The sequence below is a fragment of the Alligator sinensis genome, unplaced genomic scaffold, assembly GCF_000455745.1.
Source record: "Alligator sinensis unplaced genomic scaffold, ASM45574v1 scaffold135_1, whole genome shotgun sequence".
Taxonomy (NCBI): domain Eukaryota; kingdom Metazoa; phylum Chordata; order Crocodylia; family Alligatoridae; genus Alligator; species Alligator sinensis.
In genome coordinates, this window is record NW_005842293.1 from 194,404 (window position 1) to 216,640 (window position 22,237).

General features: G+C 43.2%; 1 protein-coding gene across 1 annotated transcript in view; it reads right to left on the minus strand.

The window, feature by feature from the left end:
- The window catches only part of LOC102376885, an 83,730-nt gene that overhangs the window by 32,414 nt on the left and 29,079 nt on the right, over positions 1–22,237 (minus strand). The window contains exons 15-24 of the mRNA XM_025209515.1: positions 21,041–21,184; positions 18,638–18,798; positions 18,157–18,269; positions 16,068–16,189; positions 12,284–12,502; positions 11,857–12,000; positions 8,113–8,276; positions 5,865–5,968; positions 4,542–4,657; positions 3,571–3,789 (exon numbers count right to left, since the gene is read on the minus strand). Of these exons, the coding sequence (XP_025065300.1) occupies positions 3,571–3,789; positions 4,542–4,657; positions 5,865–5,968; positions 8,113–8,276; positions 11,857–12,000; positions 12,284–12,502; positions 16,068–16,189; positions 18,157–18,269; positions 18,638–18,798; positions 21,041–21,184 (1,506 nt within the window). The remainder of the gene's footprint in view (positions 1–3,570; positions 3,790–4,541; positions 4,658–5,864; positions 5,969–8,112; positions 8,277–11,856; positions 12,001–12,283; positions 12,503–16,067; positions 16,190–18,156; positions 18,270–18,637; positions 18,799–21,040; positions 21,185–22,237) is intronic.

Consider the following 22,237-nt stretch of genomic DNA (forward strand, 5'->3'; position numbering starts at 1 on the left):
TCAGTTCATAAATACAAAACAAGAACGGACTGTGCCCTGACCCAGGCTACTTTGACACTGACAGACACCAGTGGCCTTGGTAAAATCATTCCTGATTTACACCAACTTAAGTGGGAGCAGAATACTTCAAACATCTTGAGCATGGGTTACCAAAAATATGCTCTTTTCTCTGTTTCAAAAAAAGATAAATGTTAAATCAAATCATAGAAAATTAGAGTTGGAAGGGACTTCTAGAGGTCAACCCCTGCTCAAAGCAAGACCATCCCCAACTAGATCATCCCAGCCAAGGTTTTGTCTAGCCACGTCTTAAAAACCTCCAAGGATGGAGAGCCCACAACCTCTCTGGGTAACCTGTTCCAGTGTTTTACTGCCCTCCTAGTGAGAAAATTCTTCCTAATATCTAACCTAAACTTCCCTTGCTGCAACTTGAGACCACTGCTCCTTGTTCTGTCATCTACCATGACTGAGAACGGTCCAGCTCCCTCCTCTTTTAAACCGCCCTTCAGGTAGTTGAAAGCTGCTATTAAGTCTTCCGTCAGTCTTCTCTTCTCCAGAGTAAATAAGCCCAGTTCCCTCAGTCCTTCCTCATAAGTCATGTGCCGCAGCCACCTCACAATTTTTGCTTGCTTCCGCTGAACCCTCACCAATTTGTCCATATCTGTAGTGGGGGGCCCAAAACTGAACACAATACTGCAGATGTGGCCTCACCAGTGCTGAATAGAGGGAAATAATCACTTCCCTTGACCTGTTCACAACACACCTACCAATGCAGCCCAGAATGCCATTAGGCTTCTTGGCAATAAGGGCACACTACTGGCTCATATTCAGCTTATTGTCCACTGTAACCCCCAGGTCCTTGCAGGCTTCTGTTTAGCCAGGCAGCCCCCAGCCTGTACACACGGTGCATAGGATTGTTCTGTCCTAAGTGCAGGACTTTGCGCTTGTCCTTGTTGAAACTCATGAGATTTCTTTTGGCACAATCCTCCAGTTTGTCTAGGTCACTCTGAATCCCAGCCCTACCCTCCAGCATATCTACTACTCCCCGCAGCTTGGTGTCACCTGCAGACTTGCTGAGGGTGCCATCTTCCAGATCATTGATGAAGACACTGAACAAAACTGGCCCCAGGACAAGCCCCTGGGGCACTCCGCTAGATACCGGCTGCCAACCAGACATCGAGCCATTGATTATTAGCCCAAGCCTGATGCTCCAGCCAGTTTTCTCTCAACCTTACAGTCCATTCATTCAGCCTATACTTCCTTAGTTTGCCTGTGAGAATGATGTGGAAGACCATATCAAAAGCCCTGCTAAAATCAAGGTATGACATATTCACTGGTCTCCCTGTATCTGCAGAACCAGTCATCTCATCACAAAAGGCAATCAGGTTGGTCAGGCATTATTTGCCCTTGGTGAATTCATACTGACTGTTCCTAATCACCACCTCCTCTTCTGAGTGCTTAGAAATGGATTCCTTGAGGATCTGCTCCATGATTTTTCCAGTGACTGAGGTCAGGCTGACTGGTCTGTAGCTCCCTGGATCCTCCTTTTTCCCTTTCTTAAATATGGACGCTATGTTTGCCCTTTTCCAATCATCCAGGACCTCTCCTGATCACCATGAGTTTTCAAAGATGATGGCCAGTGGCTCTGCAACATCATCAGTCAACTCCCCCAGTGCCCATGGGTGCATCCCATCTGGCCTCATGGACTTCTTTATGTCCAGCTTTCCTAAATAGTCCCTAATGTGTTCTTTCACCACTAAGGGCTGCTCATCTCCTCCCCAAACTGAGCTGCCCAGTGCAGTAGTCTGGGAGCTGACCTTGCCTGCAAAGACTGAGGCAAAAAAGGCATTCAGCACTTCAGCCCTTTCTGCATCCTCTGTCACAAGGTTGCCTCCCCCATTCAGTAAGGGACCCATACTTTCCCAGATCCTCCTCTTGCTCATGACATACTTGTAGAAACCCTTTTTGCTACCCATCACAGCCTTTGCTAGCTGCAACTCCAATTGTGCTTTGGCCTTCCTGACTTTATCCCTGCATGCCTGAGCAATGCTCTTATACTCCTACCTAGTTCTTTGTCCAAGTTTCCACTTCTTATAAGCTTCCTTTTTGTGTTTTAGTTTACAGAAGAGTTCCCTGATAAGCCAAGCTGGTCTTCTGCCATACTTGCTAGTCTTCCTGCATATCGGGATGGTTTGTTCCTGCGCTCTCAGTAAGGGTTTCTTTAAAGTACAGCCAGCTCTCCTGGACTCCTCTCCCCATCAGACTGGCTTCCCAGGGGATCCTGCGTTGAGTTCCCTGGGTGAGCTGAAGTCTGCTTTTCTGAAATCCAGGCTCCTTGCTCTGCTGCTCTCCATAATTCCTTTCCTCAAGATCCTGAACTCAATCGCCTTGTGGTCACTGCTGCCCATGTTTCCATCCACTACTACATTCCCCACCAATTCTTCCCTGTTTGTGAGCAGCAGGTCAAGAAAAGCATGGCCCCTACTTGGCTGTTCCAGTACTTGCACCAGGAAGTTGTCCCCAACACTCTCCAAAAACTTCTTGGATTGCCTGTGCACTGCTGTATTGCTCTCCCGGCAGATGTGAGGATGATTGAAGTCCCCCATGAGAACTAGGGCTCATGATTGGGAAACTTCCGCTAGCTGTTTGAAGAAAGCCACATCCACCACTTCCCCCTTGCCTGGTGGGCTATAGCAGGCACCCACTACAACATCACCCTTGTTGCTCTCCCCTCTAACCTTAACCCAGAGACTTTCAACTGGCCTATCTTCAGTTTCATACTGGACCTCTGGATGCAACCACGGTACACCCCATGATTCTGGCTGTTCAGTTTTTAAAATACAATTACAGCTCTCAACCAGTGTTTTAGAGACCTTTTCTCATATGTAAAAAAATCACCTAACATCAGTAAAGGACTGACTTTAAATACATCCAGGCCAGCCTATTCCATTCACAGGCACCTCAAAAAAATGTGAAGGGGATAAGATTGTGCAAGGAAAAATTTTAGGTTGCAGACTAAATGAATCCCTATTATCTGTTTGAACTATGTAGGTTTTTCGATGTACAAGGGACTGTGTTTATTGTTATAATTCATGTTTACGCACACACACAGGAGTTAGTTCTGAACTTATTAAAATGAAGACAGGACTAACTGTTGTAAGGTCAGTGAGTTACTTCAAGTTCACATCAGAGAGTCAGAGAGAATAATCTTTCCATCTCTATCCTGCGTATTTCTAAAAACCCACTTCTTTCTTAATTTCTCTTAATATTCCTAAGTGATGCACTGTCCTTCAAGACTGAAGACAGAAAATTTCTGAAACAGTTCTAGGCAGAAGCGTCCCAGTTCACACTTGACTCTGGGAAGTCACCACTGGCCTCTCACTATACGGCAGATCCAGAGACATGAAAGAATTTTTAATGAACGATGGAAATGGAAAACTGAATGCAAAAGACATTCTATTAAAAAGGGCATAGTCCATATTTGTACTTTGATTGATATAATCAAACACGAACTTTATATGACAAATATAAATACAAACTACAAATATACATACAAACCCATTAAATACTTACCAGTTTTAAGGTATAATGAGTCAGCTTTATAAGAACTTCTAAATATTTCTGTTCCACCAACCAAATGATACTGCTTCTTTGAATAGACTATTCCAGTACAGTGTGTTCTCTCATACAGGCAAGCATTTTCAGCAGATTTAAGGGAAGAGTGCACTTTTGGAATCGCATTCTGACTGTGCATTATGATGTGGCCAGCATAAAACTGAAACATATTTTCAGCTACACAGAAGAGAAAGAAAGGAAAAAAGATTCCCAGAATTATGGCCTCTGTCATAATAACTTATCTATCTTCCTCCAGTATTTATGGATTTATCCTCTCACCGGGGAAAGATAGGGAAAAACTACTGTGTCTATCTTGCAGTGGTCGGAGAACTAAGGTACTGATAGGTTAAGGGACTTGACCAACGACACAAAAAATCTGGGGCAGAGCCAGAGACTGAATCCAAACCCTCCTCAGGCCTAGCTCGGTGCTTTAAGCATCACATGACCTCTTCCTATTCTAAATTAGAGCCTAGTATTCAACTAACTAAAGCCATTTAACATAGCAAGCTACTAAAGGAAAGGAAACCAATATTTATACCAGGAATCATAATGTACAGTTACATACCTAAATTTATGCAAACTGGAAAATTAAATCTGCTGCCGGTCCACAAACAAGGCCGTTTAGATATCAAAGCCCTCATCTTTACATTACATAATAATTAGTATGTATGAAAAAGCAAGGGCATATAGTAAAGAATGTGTTGGGCCTTATTTTGATGTCACACCTAAACAAACCAATAGCAACTGCGCAGAAGACAACAGAACTACATCAGCGTGTGAAGAAAATTATGAGCAAAATGAACCCCCTGTATTTCCAAGTGGAAAAGCGCACTTTAAAATACTCAATCATTTGTAACTAATTAACAAGAACTTACAGAAACTGCGGAGGAAATAAAAGGAGTGAAAAGAAAAGCTAGCTAGTTACTTACATTCTCTTCTTTTACACACAAAATTGTGTTTTGAAAGGCAATCAACTCCTCGTAAAGTCGTTTCATTATACCAAACAGCAACGCAGTTTGCAGCTGCATTTCCTTGAACCTTTATCCTGAAACAAGCAAAATTCCAAAATGAATTTCAAAATGCAAGGGAAAAACCCCAGCAAGAATATGGTGCGTCATCTACACATATTAAATCAGCCTAAAAACAGAAGGACTTCAACAGCAAAGTTACATTTCCCATGCAGTAGATTTATAAATCCTGTGTATACTGTATGATACAACTGAACAAAACAACAAATGTATTACTTTTCATTAAATCTTATGCCAAGAAAAGAGGAACAGAAAATAACCTATATGGACAAGATGACTAAGTTTGGGGGATATGGAAATGAGGTAAAAGAGAAAAAAGAAAAGTATCATCCCACCCACTACCACGCAGAGTCTAATGGCGACCTATTCATTCCTATCCACACAGGCCATTTTATCATCTTTTGCAGCCAGTCCTGTAAAGCAACACAATCCACTAAATTACAAACTGATACAGAAAACTCAGTTTTTAACAGGTACTTTTAGGTGTTATTCCAAAAGAAAAGTACAATATAATCTTACCAACACTTTTGGCAATGATAACTTTTCTGTTTAATGTGATCAGAAACAGAAAAGTTATCATTGCCAAAAGTGTTGGTAAGATTAACTTTCCTGGGGAGGCCCCTATCCCTTGGGAAAGCCATTGTGGATGGTACACCACACAAGTTTCAGTCCTAGTCTGGACAATGACAATATGGTGAAACTGTGATGTGTGTACACATAGCGGTTCACCTAGCCATTGTACTGCCATTTCTATCTTTGTATATAAAAAGTTGGTAACAGTGCTTGGTGGCCCACAAAATATTTCATAGTTACAATGGTCCATTTGTCCAAAAAGCCTGAGTACTACTGCCTTAAAGCACTGTCCTACTACAGTTTAGGTACCCATTATACTATACCATGACCTAGATAATTATCAGGCATTATTTGAATCCATGGTACCTGTTGACACTGTATCTGGATTGTGCACACACAGAATATATATTTCTTTCAGTTCCTAGTTAAAAAAAAGTGTATTAATTCAACAGATTTGCCTCCACGACATTAAATTAACATTTTGGGGGAGTTATACATTTCAAAGGCCTGATATACACACTGTTTAATTTAGCTTGATCAAGAGAACAATAAGTCAAGCATCCAAAACCTTTAGCAACTACAGGGAACAGTATCCAACCTATAAACTTTGCACCTATTACAAGCTACAAATACCAAGAGAGGAAATTCTACCAGGTGTCAGCTGTTGCTCCATCTATCCACTGCCACACAGAGTCTGATGTCGCCCTATTCATTCCTATCCACACAGGCCATTTTATCATCTTTTGCAGCCAGTCCTGTAAAGCAACACAATCCACTAAATTACAAACTGATACAGAAAACTCAGTTTTTAACAGGTACTTTTAGGTGTTATTCCAAGACCTGATATCATTTAAACCACAAGTTTTCATTTGTTACCTTTCCACATAACCCAATTTCTGCTTCTTATTAACACAGAAAACACAGACATTTTGAATGGTCCACACAGTATTAGCAACAAACATGTAAACAAGTGTCCTTCAGAAGACAAAGGAGCGGGAGGAAATCCACAGATATTTTTCCCTCTAAACCAGAGGAGTTACCTGTGATTTCCCTGCTATTCCCACCCCTTCCCACGGGCCTGATTACACACTACACTTTTTGCTGCTCCAGTGTTGATCAGCGTATGTGATGGCTTGAGTTTGGAGCAGTCTTAAGTTCAGACCAGCAGGCGCCTTGAGGACTGAAACATTAAGATTCTCCCCCGCTCCCATTACAGGCTTTCCCCAGTGCTCCCCAAGGCTCCCTCCTGCACTCCCCTGCCCCCAGGACTCCCCCATTCCACTTACTTTACCAGGAGAGAAACCAACACTGTCCCAGGGGAGCAGGAAGGGAAGGGGAACCCCACCTGCCCAGCCCCAACTGAGCTGCTGCTCTTCTCTGGCTGAGCCCACCCCAGACAGCAGCAGTCGTGAAGGCAGCAGCAGATGCTAAGCAGGGGTTTTCCCTTCCCTCCTTGCTCCCCTGGGATAGCACAGACAGACAAAAGTTACTGGGGTAGGGGGAGAAGTGGTGGTGGTGAGCATGGATATGGGGTGCTGGGGGGCCTGGGAACAGCAAGCCCATTCCAAGAGGGGAAGGGTAGCAGTGGGCTGATCTGGGCTTTTGGGGAACAAGAGTGGGAACCCAACTAGGGGGGCCAAGGAGGCAGCGGGCCTGATCAGGACCTAAAGTGGCTACAGATTAGTGTAACATGAGCTTGGTAACACGATCAAAAATAAATGTAAACTGGATGGCATAACTTTAAACCGCCTAATGAGTGCTTAAAACTAGTTTCATGTGTTAATGTGCGGACAATGCAGGGGTTAAGAGGTCCAGGAGCCACCTAAAATTAAGGTCTGTAGTGTGCCCTTAGAACAAGGCCCTTAACGTGCAAAAAATTAGGAAGGATATGTACTGTATTTCACGGTGTATAATTCGACATGGTGTATAGGTTGATCCTTGGTTTTCCGATAAAAAGTTAAGATTTTCATAGGCACCATGTAAAAGTCAGAGCTGGGCTTGGCGCTCGACTGGCATAGCCCCATCCCTTGCAAGTGGTGCTGCTGGACCACACCAGCAGAGCACCAAGCCCAGCCCCATCCACTGACGAGCAGCACTGGTGAGCTGAGCCCAGCTCCATCCCCTGCAAGAGGTGCTGGGCTCAGTGCTCAGCAGTGCTGCTCACAACAGACAGGGCCAGGCTTGATGCTCGGCTGGCACGGCCCTGTCCCCTGCGAGCAGCACATCCCCAGCTGACTGCCAAGCCCAGCTCTGTCCCTGTCCCCCATGAGCGGCACCGGGCTTGGCGCTCAACTGGGGCCATGCTGCTAGCAGGGGACAGTGATGGGGTCAGGCTCAACTGGCACAGCCCCAAACCCTGTAAGTGGTGCTGGGCTCACAGGGGATGGGGCTGCGTCAGCTGAACACCAACCCTGGCCCTGTCTTCTGCGAGCACTGCTGCCAAGCACCGAGTCCAGCGTCACTCGCAGGGGATGCGGCTGGGCTCACGTTGAGCAGTACTGTTGGCAGCAGATGGGACTGGGCTTGGCACTCAGCTGGCGTGGCCTCATCCCGTGAGCAGCACTGGTGCTGCCCAGGCAGCACCGCTTGCAGGGGATAGGGCCGCACCAGCCAATTTCCGATCCCAGCTTTGTCACCTGTGAGGGTGCCAGGCTCAGCACTTCGCTGGCGTGGCCCCATCCCCTGCAAGCAGCACTGCCTGGGCCATGCCAGCTGAAAGCCAAACTTGGTGCCACTCACAGGGTACCATGTATAAGTCGAGGTTGAATTTTAAGAGTTAAGAATTGGGCTTCAAACCTTGACTTATGCACTGTGAAATACGGTACCTTTCATGGTCTCCATTACTCAAGAAAACATCAGACTGCTTCCCAAGTAAGAGGAAAACTATTCCTGGTCAAACCTTTTCATCAGAGGATTCCAGCTTCAATAGACTTGTTCCTTTAAAATGGCTACAAAACAGCCTGGCTTCCATCCAGCTCAAATTTCTGTTGCCTTCTATAAGGTAGCACCATCCATTCCTGTACCACCAGCCAAAACCAAGAGGACACTTCAAGCTGTACTTGCCTGACATTAAAAGAAAAGAGAAAATTGCAAATCCTATAAAACAGCTTCCTTTTATGGCTAAAAAGTTTTTTTTCCTGTGATATTTAGCTTCTCATGCTCCTCTCTCAACACAGCTGTTTTTATTCCCATTTCTACCCTAACAGCTTTTTAGATAGTGTGTTGTATAATCACTTCTAGAAGACTAAATGGGACTGGCAACTGTTTTACTTCCTGAGACTATACATCTAACTAGTGTTCTTTATCATGCCTACAAACCGGGCAGCCATATCAATATTCATACACAAAAATATTAATTGGCTTGGGCTAAACTGAGCAAATGCTCATGTAAATGCCAGTTTAGTAATCACTGCCAACAGCAGGAGGCCTGCTGCAAAAAGATGACGTTCACCCCAGGTCCGACATGGAAATTCATACCTATGCAGAGAACCAGCTCAAAGTCATGGAACCACTGAGGCCCTTGTTGGAAGATGGAAGTGAAATGATAGTGGTACTTAGGCCTTGGGCTATTCTTCTGAAGAAGAAAGCATTCTCCTTTAAGAAGAAAGCATTCTTGACTAGATGGACTATTGGTCCAACCTAATACAGCACTTTGTGTGTTCTTATGTTCTGAGAAAACAGACACGTTTCACACAAACAACACACCCTGAAATATAGTAAATGCCTTATTTTGGAAAGGCAGAATGAAGAACAAAAGATTTTTTTCCAGAGTTATGGCTGCAGAGAGACGGGACAGAGCCTAATCTTCAGCTGACTCATTTTTCCTTTTCAGTTTAACAACAGCCAAATCCTTAGCTGCTGCTAAAGACTCATCTCCATGGGTGCATGTACACTGAAAAGGCTATGAAATAGTAGTAGAGAGACCAGCCAGCACCTAGCACACAGAAAAGGTTAGCTTGATTAATGGAACATCAACACCAATATAAAGGAGATATGATTGTTAACACCTGTACAGTGAAGAGCAACAAGCCATTTAGTTCCTCCCTCAGCTACCTGAATAGTAATACCGCAGCTGTTCTCCTGGGCAGAGCATTAGCTTTCCCACTTAACATGCACCCCCCAATATATTGGGGGAGTGGGGGGAGACTGATTTTGGGAGGAAAGGTATATAATGTGTGAGAAAACACAGTACTTTCTCAGGGAAACAAAAGAAAAATCAGGCCTAAAATCTCCACACCACACCACTACTCCTCTATGGCTATCTGTTCTCAGGCACAGGTCAGAAGATGCAAGCACCTGAGATGGCAAGGTCCTGAAATGTAATTTTAGCATCTGAAAAATTCCACAGAAACAGGTACAGCAAGGGAGGGAACCAGGTCTATTAATCCAGATGCATGTGTCAGTTTTATCAGTCTTGTCTGCATCCCTTTGATTTTGCCCAGATTGGTTTAAAAGCTTTCTTCCCCAAGTATTAAAAAGAGATGTTTGAAATGCATTTATTAAACATGATTCTTCTACAGGCAGCACAGTGAAAAGCTCTCTATTTCTCTCTTCAGGAGAAAGTGGAAGAAATTCAATATATAAAAGCTGAAACTCGCAAAACATTTGTGATTAAATTTTTATTGCAAAAGTATTTCTTTAAATATAGGATTTTTAGTTATCCTTTGACTGAATACTTTAACAGAATCAGAAATTCTCACCCTTGACAAGGCTACACATAAAGCTGTCCATGTGTAAACACAGGCTTAGGAATATAAATACATATTTTGTCAAAAGTCTGGCGTTGTAATTTGTTCAGTCAGAGAATGGGCCCTTGTACACGTGAGGAAATTGCCCTTTTTAATGATTTAACTTCATAACAGTATACACACTTGGCAGTATGTTACAAGTAAATTTCATAACAGTGTACACATTCAGTGGCATATTTCAATTTAAATTACTTTTTTATGTAGCAAACTAAAACACATCCCAGGTATTTTAGTTTGCTCCGTAACAAATAACAGCGATATTCCTCACGTGTACAAGGGCCCTATCCAGAGAAGGCAGCAGGGATGGTGCATGCGGCGCTGGAAGCTCGGGCGTACTCGGGGAAGCTCAGGTTTGGTGGGCTTCCAGTGCTACGTGCACCATCCCCACCACCTTCTCCAGCTGCCAGCACACCTAGCCACCCTCCTGCTGCCTTTCCAGGGCAGCCAGCCCGCTTCCGGGCAGTCCCAGGCAGCAGGGATGGTACACAGGGTGCTGGAAGCCTGCCAAGCCCAAGGTTCCCCAGGCACACCCAGGCTTCCAGTGCCCCATGCACCGCTGGATCCAGTGGGTGCTGCCTGCAACCTGGGGCTGCACCCACACAGCTAGCACCCCACCTGGGCAGCCCTAGGGGACACTGCCACCGCAGAGGGAAGTACTGCCCTGCCCTCCCCCCTGCAGCTCAGGGACTACATAACCTGATGGGCAGGGGGAAGTGGCGAGGGGCCTGATTTTTTTTTTTCCCCCCCCTCTCCCAGAGCCTGCCTGCGTCTCCTGCAGCCAGAGGATCACGCAGACCCTGAGCTGCAGGGGACCCTGGTGCTTCCCTCTACCAGGGCAGCGCCCCCCCAGGGCCTCAAGGCTTCCCCCTACTTCAGTGAAGCCTGTCCGCTCTGCAGTGGGGGACCCTGGTGCTTCGTTCTAGCTCTGACTTGCCTGCAGATCTGTTTGAAATGCCTCAGGATCTATAAGAATAACATGCTTATTCTGGCTGTATTGCTTGTTTCAGTAAGCATTGTGATTAGCTGCTGAGACAACCAATCAAGAGTGCTCCAGACAGACAGAATAAGCCTATTATTGTTATAGCTACGTTATATGTCAGTCAGTAAAGTCAACCAGCTTATATGAAGGGTTTGTCACCTTAATTCTGTTATATATTATATTAGTGTAAATCTTGCATAACTACCCCAATTCGATGGTTTAGTAGGCAACCACCGATCCTTCTGTAACATGGTATATGCATGACAGGTCACCAGGACCTTTAACACATACACCTAGGCAGAAGTATGGAGGAGGGGAGGCTGCCCAGACCTTCCATCCCCCCTTCAGACCATTGAGACAGGATCCTAATGCCTGACCAAGTCTGTCCATTCAGTGCCTCAATGGCTGTAGTTATATGCATGTTCAGGAATCAAACCCTGGTCTCCCAAATGGAGGGCAAGGATTCTACCACTGAACCACAACAGTGGAAGTCAAATTGATGGAGTTACTGGAAACGTACACTAGTGAAGGCAATTGCAGATTCTGCCTTACTGCATACTGATGAAGCTTTCCCACAAATTTAAAAATAAGAAAAATAACTTACTACAAAATGAGTTGTTTTAGATAACACTGCTATTCTACTATGCCCTTGTAACACAAACATATTGAAGTGAACACCAAAGTACCCTGATTGCTTCATATACATACCATGCCGAAAAACCAGATGCACTACCTTCACATTCCCATGTAAGCTTACTTGGCAACAAGGAAACATTGCATACCATAAAAATAAAAAAAATCATGGAAGAGCTGGATCCACTACCGCATTATGGGTATTTTATTTAAACTTTGAGGAAGGAACGCTGAGTTTTAATCCCAATTATCAAACAGATAAGATTTTAAAATAAATGCTTACCTAAATCACAGGCCCCTACATCTTCTGGTGCAGCACAAACAACACTGTCCACACACTCTCCAGATATGCTATTGCATGGCCTGTCCCAATAGCAACGTGAGCATTCCTGTTCACACGACACTCCATAGTATCCAACATTACAAGCTTCAAAAGAAATGAAACACATACCAATCTTGGGGAAAAAAACTGTTATGGTTAGAATGGACATTTTCTCACAGAAAACATGCTGAATAATATGTTCCTTCTCTTTACAATAAATGAAATGTTAGCAATTTTCAGCTAGGGGTCACTAGAATTTAAGCCAGAACAGAATTTTTAAAAACTATGCACAGTATCCACTTAACCCTCATGGTGCTACCTAGCGTATGAGGAAATTTTATTTAACAGGAGGTAAAATTCACTGATATATCCAAATAAGGTATACTACCTGATTTTAGGTATGTGACACTGGGTGCAAATCCACCAATAACCAATTCAGAGTTAGGTATCAGTAAATAAGCATCTCTCCAAAGCATATAGCCAAGGCACCCACGTTTCTGCTTTACACATTGTTCTCTGGCCAGTGTATGGTTAGTGTAGTTATTAGATATTGTCAATGTTGGAAAGACTGTTACTGTATCCCAAAAGCCCATGAACACATCAAGATCTGAAGAAAGAAAAAAGTTTCACTCACTGATGGTTTACTAGAAGATTGCCACAGTATATAAACAGATGAGGTGATAGTTATAGATTAATGTATACTGATAAAATTTACATGTGTTACAGTTCATATTCACTACCCTTTACCATCTGAGATTTTAATGGAATGGCTAAGAGTCATTACTCAACTGCCTTAAGATGTTTAATTCCTTATATGAATAGACATTAAGCAGTCTGTAAATACCAGCCATTTGCTGACAGTGAAACATGAGACTTTTTTTGCATTTCTTTACAGCCAACATTTAAACATAAATAATAATAAAGCTAATAGGAGCCATTTCTGGAAAATATGTACAACGTTATTTTTTCTATAAAACTTCAGATGCCCAGCAGTATCAGGAAGCAGCTTGTATTGACAATGTCTGTTCACATACAAATTATACTGGGCACGTCTACATGAGAAGCTTTACTGTGCAGTAGACTAATCTACTGCATGGTCGTTGTCATTGTCGGCAGTCCTTCACATACGAGGATGGTGTCTGTCAGGCTTGATGGGTCTTCAGGTGACTGAGGAGCCTGATTCTGGATACACACATTCTTCGGCAATGGGGGCATGTTGTTGCGTGGGGGAGTGGGATTCACAGCTCTGAGGTAGTCTCCTTCTCCTTCCTGCACTGCCGCCACTCTGGCTCAGTATTGAGTTGTTGGGCTTCGAAGTGGTGCACACCTTGGTGGACCACGTGGTGCCACACCAAACAGTCATCAGCTTGCTCCTCCCAGCCATTGCTGTCAATGCCTCCGCGCTTGAGGGCAACTTTGAGTAAATACAGGTACTAGATTAACTGCGCAGTAGTTACCGCACAGCAGCACTCATGTAGATGCTGACTGACACCAAACTTGCTCCCTGTCAGCTACACCAGCTGAGGGCCACAGGGAATGAAGGAGTTCTCTGTCCCCCATCCTGGTGCTGCTCTGCTCCCAAGCTCTCCCCAGGAGCCACCGGGACGAGGTTGCTTTTTGCCCCTCACCCCCATCCCGGCGCTGTATGACTTCAAGATTCCCACAGGAGCTGGAAGTCAAGCAGCTTCAGGACTGGGGAGCTATCTGCTTCCTCACTCAGCTGGGGGCTTGTGATACCCATACCTACGGTTTTGCTGACAGTACAGGAGCAAGGTACAAACTTGACAAAAGAGAATCCTAAGTGTTCTAACTGCACGGTTGCTACTGAGCCGCCGAGGCAGGGAAACATATGGTTTCACAACATTGTCAAAGCAATAAAACACCTGTACTGGCGAACCATGAAGAAACAACTCTGCGACGGTGAGGTCTCTTAGGTTATACTCTTCCTGGAGTTTCGTTTTGTGGCGTTTTTTTCTCTTCTCTCTTCCTCTCTCTCTTTCCGCCCTCCATATCAACTGCTTGAAAAGACTGAAAATCAGCTTCTTAAGGTCAGGAGGTGAAAAGGGTATCTCACCACAATGCAGTATAAAATTGAAACTAGCAACTTACCACGCTAACCACAAAATGTTCTTGCATTTGGCCAATCACAGTAAATGTTAATCTAAATTTGGTCCTAAATTCCGCTTAGATGCAAATAAATTTGACCCAAAATTTAAGCAAAGTGTGCAGATCTTAGGGCTCTCATAGAAACGTACTGCTGAGGGAACAGATACTTGGGAAGCTTTGCAGGTAGTGCACAACCGATGGCTCAGCTGATCTGCTCCAGGCATCATCTTTAAGGGTGTCTTTAGAAATTGCGCATAAGAAGTAACAAGACTTAAGCATGTTGTATTGGATTTTGTGAGTATACTCTTTAAGTTTTTCCTTTTAATAAACAAAGGCTTGCTTCAAAGTTCTGTGTGTCTATCCTAAAATAAGTTATACCACTCGACCCCTTACGGGTACGACAGGGCTCACTGCCTCGCTCAGCCATCAGGGAGCCCTCTAGAATGGGACAGGTCCCAGCCAGCCCAATGCTGGAAGGGGAATCCCCGCCCAGCTCAGGGCTCACCGGCAGCTGCCCCAACGAGGTCCCAGTGAGCCATCTGATGGGGAAACCCTACTGGGCACAGGGGCTCACTGGCAGCTGTGTCCCAATGTATATGGGGCTGGCAGAGCTCTGCCGGCTACAGCAGCAGCTGTCTCCCAGCCTGGTGCACATCAGGACCCCTCCTGATGTGCATGGGGCCAGGAGATAGCTGCCACTGCAGCTGGCAGAGCTCTCCTGGCCCTGTGCACATCGGAACCAATCCCCGGGCTAGCACCCCAGGAAGCCTGGAGCTCCCCCTGGTTGGTTGCTGCAGGGGGGCAGCAGGGCAACAGCATCTTTGTTTTGGGCTGCTCCTGTTGGGAGCAGATTTGCTCCCAACAGGGTGCAAGTATAGTCACGCCCCCAGGGAAGGCTTACTGTATGGTATTTTACTGTGCAGTAAGCCTATATTGCATTAATAGCACATGTAGACATGCCCACTGTCTCTTTCTCTAGGCTGTTATAGGCATCTGTCTGTCTTACGAGACAACAGAATTGAACTGAATGAGACAACATCTTGTTGAATACCTGCAAGTGTGGCTGAAGAGCACAATTCTTGAACTTTTCACATGTGAATTTCATATCTAACAGTCATGAATAGGATGCCGGTTCTTCTCAAGGTTTCTTCTCCCCTCTGAACATTGGGCTCTTCTTTCCACAAAAGCCTTTATTCCATGCTTCAAAGGCTGTTTCCAAGTCCTTCAATCCTCATTTCAACAATCTTCTCCCAGTCATTTGGCTCAGTGTTCATTGCCTTCATATCTCTCTTGCAACCATCTTTGAAAGAGAGATCAGGATGCCCACATGGTCATCTTCCTGTAAAGAGTTCTCCGTACAAGACATCCTTGGGTATATGGCCATCATCCATTTTCTGCATATAATGCTGAATGAGAAGAGAATGGATGCTTGGAACGGTGGCATGTTCCAAGACCTCAGCATGGGCAACTCTGTCCTGCCAGGAAATTCCTAGAATGAGGCAAAGGCAATGTAAGTGGAAGCTGTTGAGGTGTTTTTCTTGAGTAGAGTGTAATCCAGGATTCACTGCCATACAAAATTGTGTTGATGATGCAAGCATGATATACTTTGACCTTGGTCTTAACAGTCAGTTTGTCGTTGTTCCACATTCATTTGCTCAGCATAAGTTATATGAATAGATTATGTCTATTCACAAACAACTCATACTGTCTCTTTCTCTAGGCTGTGTTAAAACTGTATTTAAAACCTCAGTGCATTCTGATGAACATACATGCAGCTATTAGAGTTCACTTTTGGAATGCTTTGAATAAGCTCTAGTAAACTTTTTGAGACACTTTATAGGATGCTTCTATCAGTGCTCAATGTTTCTGCCCTTTGGGAAATACAATAAAAAAAAATCTTCAACCACATAGGGTAAGCTAATTTTGATAAAGCAGAAATTCATCCCCGTGCAAAGACAGCACAAGGTATAGGCACTATTCAACTCATACTTAAACCTTTCACATACTGGCCTTCTGCTCAAAGGAAATTCCACAAAAACATTAATATAAATCAACAGACTTCAAACCTGGTTCTGCTGCCTTCTTGCACACCCACCCCTTGGCTTTATTACAGTCTGCTACAGACACGTATTTATCAGCTGTCAATTCAACACATCTATGCTGTCTTTTCTTCTTTTTTAGGGCTAACCTGTTGCAGAAAATAAAAACACAATTCAGGGCATCAGTTCTTTTTGGACTGTATCTAGCTCACCTAAGCTGTCAGTAAACTGGGACGGATTGAGGGAAGGACAACAAGAACAATGAACTATCTACAGAACATGAGTTGGAAGAGACATGGAAAAAATAATCCACTGCAAAGGAAGGAATAAAAATGACTAGAATCTAATATGAAAACTGTCTCTGACTGCCCACCAGGGATTAACAAAAAAAACAGCAGTAGGGAAGGGGGAGAATTTCCTCATCAACAGTCTATGCCGTTCCTAGAATACAAGACAAAGATTCCAAAAAAAAAACCCTCCTTCCGTATTGTTATAGAGAACAGTATCCATTCACCATGATGACAAATGGATTTTTAATGATAAAAGTGTTTTAAAATGTCAGATATTACAAAAGCTGCAAAAGAAAGGACAAACAATTATTGACTGGTACAATCAAGGTATAATCACTGCCTGCCTTGAATGAGTATAAGTTTGAAATTATACCACTCCGATGATTTTACATTGTTTAAAGCAGTGGTCTCCAACCTTTTTAAGTAGGAGATCAACTTTGGCATTTAAAAGTACCCTAAGATCTACTGTGCACCACCATTCACCCCCCAGCAGGTAAGTCTCTGAGGAGGGAAGTGGGGGCAGATCTAGGCAGAAGGAGAAAAACATATTTGGGAGCATGCAGCCCCAGCAGGTAAGTCTGTGGGGGAAAGGGCGGGGAAGGGGAGAGGGCTGGAGGGGGGAGGCAGAGCAGATTGAGGCCCCAGTCCTAGCCCCACTTCCTCCCTCACTGCTGAGGCCTCAATCTGCCCCCCACCCCCCAAATGGCAGGGAGGGAGGGAATAGGGCTGGAGCAGGGGCAGGCCCTGTACAGCCAGGGCAGCGGAGCTGTGAGCGGCTTGCCCAGGGGGTGCAGGGAGCAGGGGCACACACCCTGGGACGGAATGGGGGTTGTGTGCCCCTGGATCTGCACACTGGCCAGGCTGGCTGCGAACTGGGGCTGAGGTGTGCCAGACGGCGCTGGAAGCGGGGCTACATAGGGGGCTGCAGGCACCCAAAAATTCACCATAGCCCCCCCTCCTAGCACCACCACCACTGCCTGGCCTGAGCACAACACAATGTAACCCACACCGCTGCCGTGACCCCTAGTTTAAAGTATTATACAGAAATATTGCGTAAAATATGCTGGATGACTATGCACAAGAGAGAGGAATTCAAACAAACAGGTGAAGAGAGTGGTTACTAGTATATATTGAGAGAACGGAGAGCCTGTATGACAAGAACAGTCTAAAAGGCTGGTTTGTTTAGCGTATGAAAAAAATGAAAGCTGAGAAGAGATAGGATTGTTTTTTCCATAAGGATGGAAGAAAAGCTATTTAGGAAAATGCAGGCACAAAAATAAATTGGCCAAATCTGAACACAAATAAAAGTTAGGTCGGAAATCAGAAGGCTTCTTTCCATCAGAGAAGTAGAGTTCTGCAATAGCCTGTTAATAGGAGTAGTTGAAGGAGACACCCTAACTAGCTTTCAGAAGAAGTTCACAGATTTATGAACAGGATGATGAAGACTACACTCGCTGAACTTTTTGTAATGTAATGCCTTTTTTCAATCACGTGCCTTATTTTTGCATGAAACAAGAGAGGTCTAAATTGGGCCTCCTAATGCGATTATAAATATGTTATTAATATATACATACTGTTCATAAATGTATACATATTCAGTGTTCTATGAAACAGTGCCTAAATATTTTCCTGTACAGAGTGGAATGGACTTCATAAGATTTTACTGAAATATTCATGTTAACAATATGTCTAAGGCTGTAATAAATCTGAGATTTCTTTTGCATCTGCATAGTAAAACAGATAACACTTTTGTTTTACTGTGCTTTTGTAGTACAAACACATTAAACTAAACATCAAAACAACTCCTGATTATTTCATATACAAACCATGGCAAAACACTAGATGCACTATCTTCATGTGCCCATGCCCAGATACCATCTTGATTTATATCTTGCAGTCCTGTCCATGTTTCTCCAAACACAACTTCTGTTATCCAAGTCTGCAAACAAGTTTTCAGAAATAAAAAGGAACATGGAAATAAAAGGCATCTGTGGGTTGATTATTTTTATCCAAATAAGAAAAGAAAAAAAATTAAACTAAGAGAAGGGAAAAAGGGTGTTATCTAAGAGTCCAAATATGCTGGCTTTCCAGGCCAGAAAATCCCCTACAAGGTCAAACAAATTCCCTGGATGCCTAGTGAAGCATATTCTTCACATGTACAACCTTTGTGATGTTTACTGTTCCATGTAAGTGTGAAAAGAACAGCCTCTACTATAACACCTTTACAGTGCCACTATTCTGAAGTGCTCCAACCCTAGGCCAACCAGCTCATTAACAGGAGAAAAGGGATGATCTTAATAACTGTACCAGTTCTTCCACACTTTCAAACCAAAGGAGTTCAGCACCTCTGTACCGACTGCACGTAGTATTGGCATCCTTCCAAGGTTTCCAATTAGCTGGAAGGATAAAGTAACAATACCTCTTCCAGTATTGCCAACCAAGTTCTGGACATTTTAAACTGACTGTGCCTAAAAAAAAAAAAATAAAGACAGCACTGGTGTCTCATGTCAAAAATAAAATTACAGACATTTACCATTAAAAAAATATCTCGACATTCTTTGCATTCACAAAATAGCATGCATTTCAAGTGAAAAAACTAACTGTGAAAAGGGCTGATACAGAGCTTATTCACTGTTCAAAGACCTACTTATGCCTTCCTTTGGCAGCAAAAGTGGGATTTGGGTGATTCATAGGCTTTGTGCAGGACCTGTGCAAGGCGACAGGCATTAAAAAAAGTCCACTGCAGCTACTGCCTTACCTGTCCTGAGAAGGCTACACACAGACATTGGTGGTAGACCAGTAAGCCATAAAACCTATATTGTGTGCACATGAGACAGCTGGACACCTGTCAGCACCTTTGTTAAGACTGTGATCCTAGAAATACTTAGGTACACAATGGTTCTGTCATCAAGTCATGAGACTTTTTGAAGGATGAGAGAGTGAAGTGTGAATCTTCTCACATACAGAAAATACAATTTCTAGATTGCACAGACAAGTCACTATACTAATTTAAATGTGGCATTAGCCCTGGTTTACTTAGTGAAAATCTCTTGAAATACTAGCTTTGAACAGCATCTCCAATGTAAATAGTAGCTCAGCTGCTGCCCTCCAGAAGTGGCAGTAGCTCCATCTGTACAGTTTGCAAAGGTCTTACTGTTCCATGCACCAGGTCAGTTTTACACTGATGTAATCCCACTGGCTTCAATAAAGTTACTGGAGAATCAGGCCACTGCTGCTGTCTGCAGCACCAGTTACCTATCTATATATCTTATTAAGTGTGCATATGAAGCAAAAGGTGTTAAATGAACTAAGATTATTAGCTTGCTTAATCCTATACCCCTGACCTCTATGATTATGTTGCCTATTATTCTCAGGCCTCCATCATAAATAACATTGCCACAGTGTGGACATGTTACTCTAGCTGCTTCTGTTTTTAGCATATGCACTGATAAAAATGCACTGCTCAGAGCAAAATTTAAGTGCTGATGCAAAATGCAGGTGTTCTTTCACGTAACTTCGTTATAAGATTTTCCTCTCCCTACAATAACATTATACTTTGCAACACAGCTCTTACTTCACTGTACTTGTTTCAGTCATCTGATTTTATGTGTTTACTTCATACATAAGCTGTTCGACTTTAAGGAGGGAGGGAGGGAGATATTGGTTCTGCAGCTGGAAATTGATGCATAGGACAAGTGAATTGCCAGGATGGGTGGGAACTAAGCATATAGAACTTCAAAAACAAAACAGTAAAACCCTCTTACATAAATAAATTATGAATCTAAGATCATTCCCATCACTTTCTTGTACATTATATTCTCTTTCCTTGGTCTGTCTTTGCCTGTAAGAGTTTAAGCTTCCCTGGACATGGATGATTCTTCTCCATGTTTAGAAATCTGGTACTTACTGCATTTTGAGTTTTGGGGCAAAAGCAAATGCAAGTAAATGATTATACACATAAATCCGATCAAGAGATATAATTAAGGTGCTGCTCTGATGGCTTCTCAAACTTATACCAGGGAGCCAAACTTTCCAAGGGGGCTGGGAAAAGTTGGAATACAGAGAGTCCCATGTACTTCCTCCACATCCTTTGCACTGGTAACAGTAAAGAACGGTAATATAAAGCTTGACTATGGCCGTGCTACCCCTACTGGGGACTGTCTTCACAGTGAGGAACCAGGGTCAAGTTCTATTCCCTATGTAACAGCAAAGCAGATTAACTAGGGGCAAAAATGTGAGGCAAGAAAAGAAGCCATCTCACTCATACACTGGCACCAAAACCTTTATGACAGTCTTAGCCAACTAAATTAAATGTGCATGAAGGCCACAGCTGTTAGCACATTAAAGTGGGAAGCCTGCACTGCTGCTCTACCTGTTCTTTATGTTATAGGAAAATGGTAGCATCTAACACAATCACTGTAGGTTCTTTCATGAAGAAGGCAGCAATCAAGCTCATTGTGAACTGCTAGGAGGCAGAAGCTTCAGGGCAAGGAGATATTCTAGGTCTCTTGTTAAACACTAACCCATACACATAAACAAAGTTTCAAAGACTAACCGGTGAAAAATGAAAAGAGCTTGGGCAAGAGCTTCTAGACTCATGTCAATGTCTTCCCTGATCCGAGAACCAAACCAGCTAATTTTTATGTGGATTAAAACCAGAAAACACAGTATAAAAGTGACTGTTTCATGGCACCCTTTGTTAGAACTTACTTATTACACAACTCCTTGTGCTGAAGGGAGCAAGACAACGGGTGTTTTCATCACAAATCCCAGTCAAGCTATTACAAGGTAGGTTATTACGGCACTCAGGACAGGCTTCCTTACATCCATATCCATATCGCCCAGAAACACAGCCTTCAGATTGGGAAACACAGAACATTTCAAATATTAACAGTAGGCTTACAACTCTGAATAATGACTTCTTACATTTTAATTCCCATTTTCTTTACAATCTCCTATGCACACAATGGCATTATTACCATGAGTGAGAACCAGATAAGAGCGTGTGTTGGATAAAAACAGCTAGCAGCATCTGGGTTTCAAATGACAAACTGTCTTAATCACACAGCTCTATGTCTAATGTCACGCGTTTCAGAGCAAATATCTTGTCATCCTTACAATCAACATTACCTTCTGAGCCAAGAAGTCAGCCACAAAATATCAATGTGGTGGAAGGGGGAATTAGATCAAAAGAGCTCAGGCCAAAGCATAATTCAAAACTTCTAAATGGGGTTGCCTAAAGCTAAGCACCTAAATCTATACATACACACTTCTGTAATAAGATGATGAGTTCTTAAAAATTAAAAGATAGCCAAGTACCTTCAGTACCTATGAATGTAAAGCCAGTTATATTATTAATCTGCACTGGGACTCAAGAATCTAACCTTTAGAGACTCAGATCTGAGATCCCAGTTCCTTAGGCAGCCAGGGTGAATACCTTTTTTTAGGTTTGGTTTTTTTTTTCAAATTCTTCTTTAGTTAAATCAAATTGTTTATTAATTGTTTTCTAAAAAAGCAAAATGCATTTAAAATGCGACACCAAAAATATGACAACACTACATTAAGAATTTACTAGACTCTATCACAGTCCTTTACATTTTAAATGAAAATATGTTATTGAAGTAGTACATGTTTAAAAAAGTCAGATCACTGAAATGGTAAATTCACTAAGTACCTGGGAGGTTCTAAACCTGCCTAACCAGGGGTATCCTCTTTGGTAAGTACAATGAGAAATGTTTTCTTCATTTCAATCTATTCAATGACTAATTTGTTCAATGTTGAGAAACTGACTGGGGTCATCAGAAAGGAGTTTGCATTGTAAGAGACTGCCTCCTACATTACTGCCATAAACTTCTTAATTAACCCATTTCTGAGTATCTGCAAAGAAGCTGTCACCTTAACTCTTTC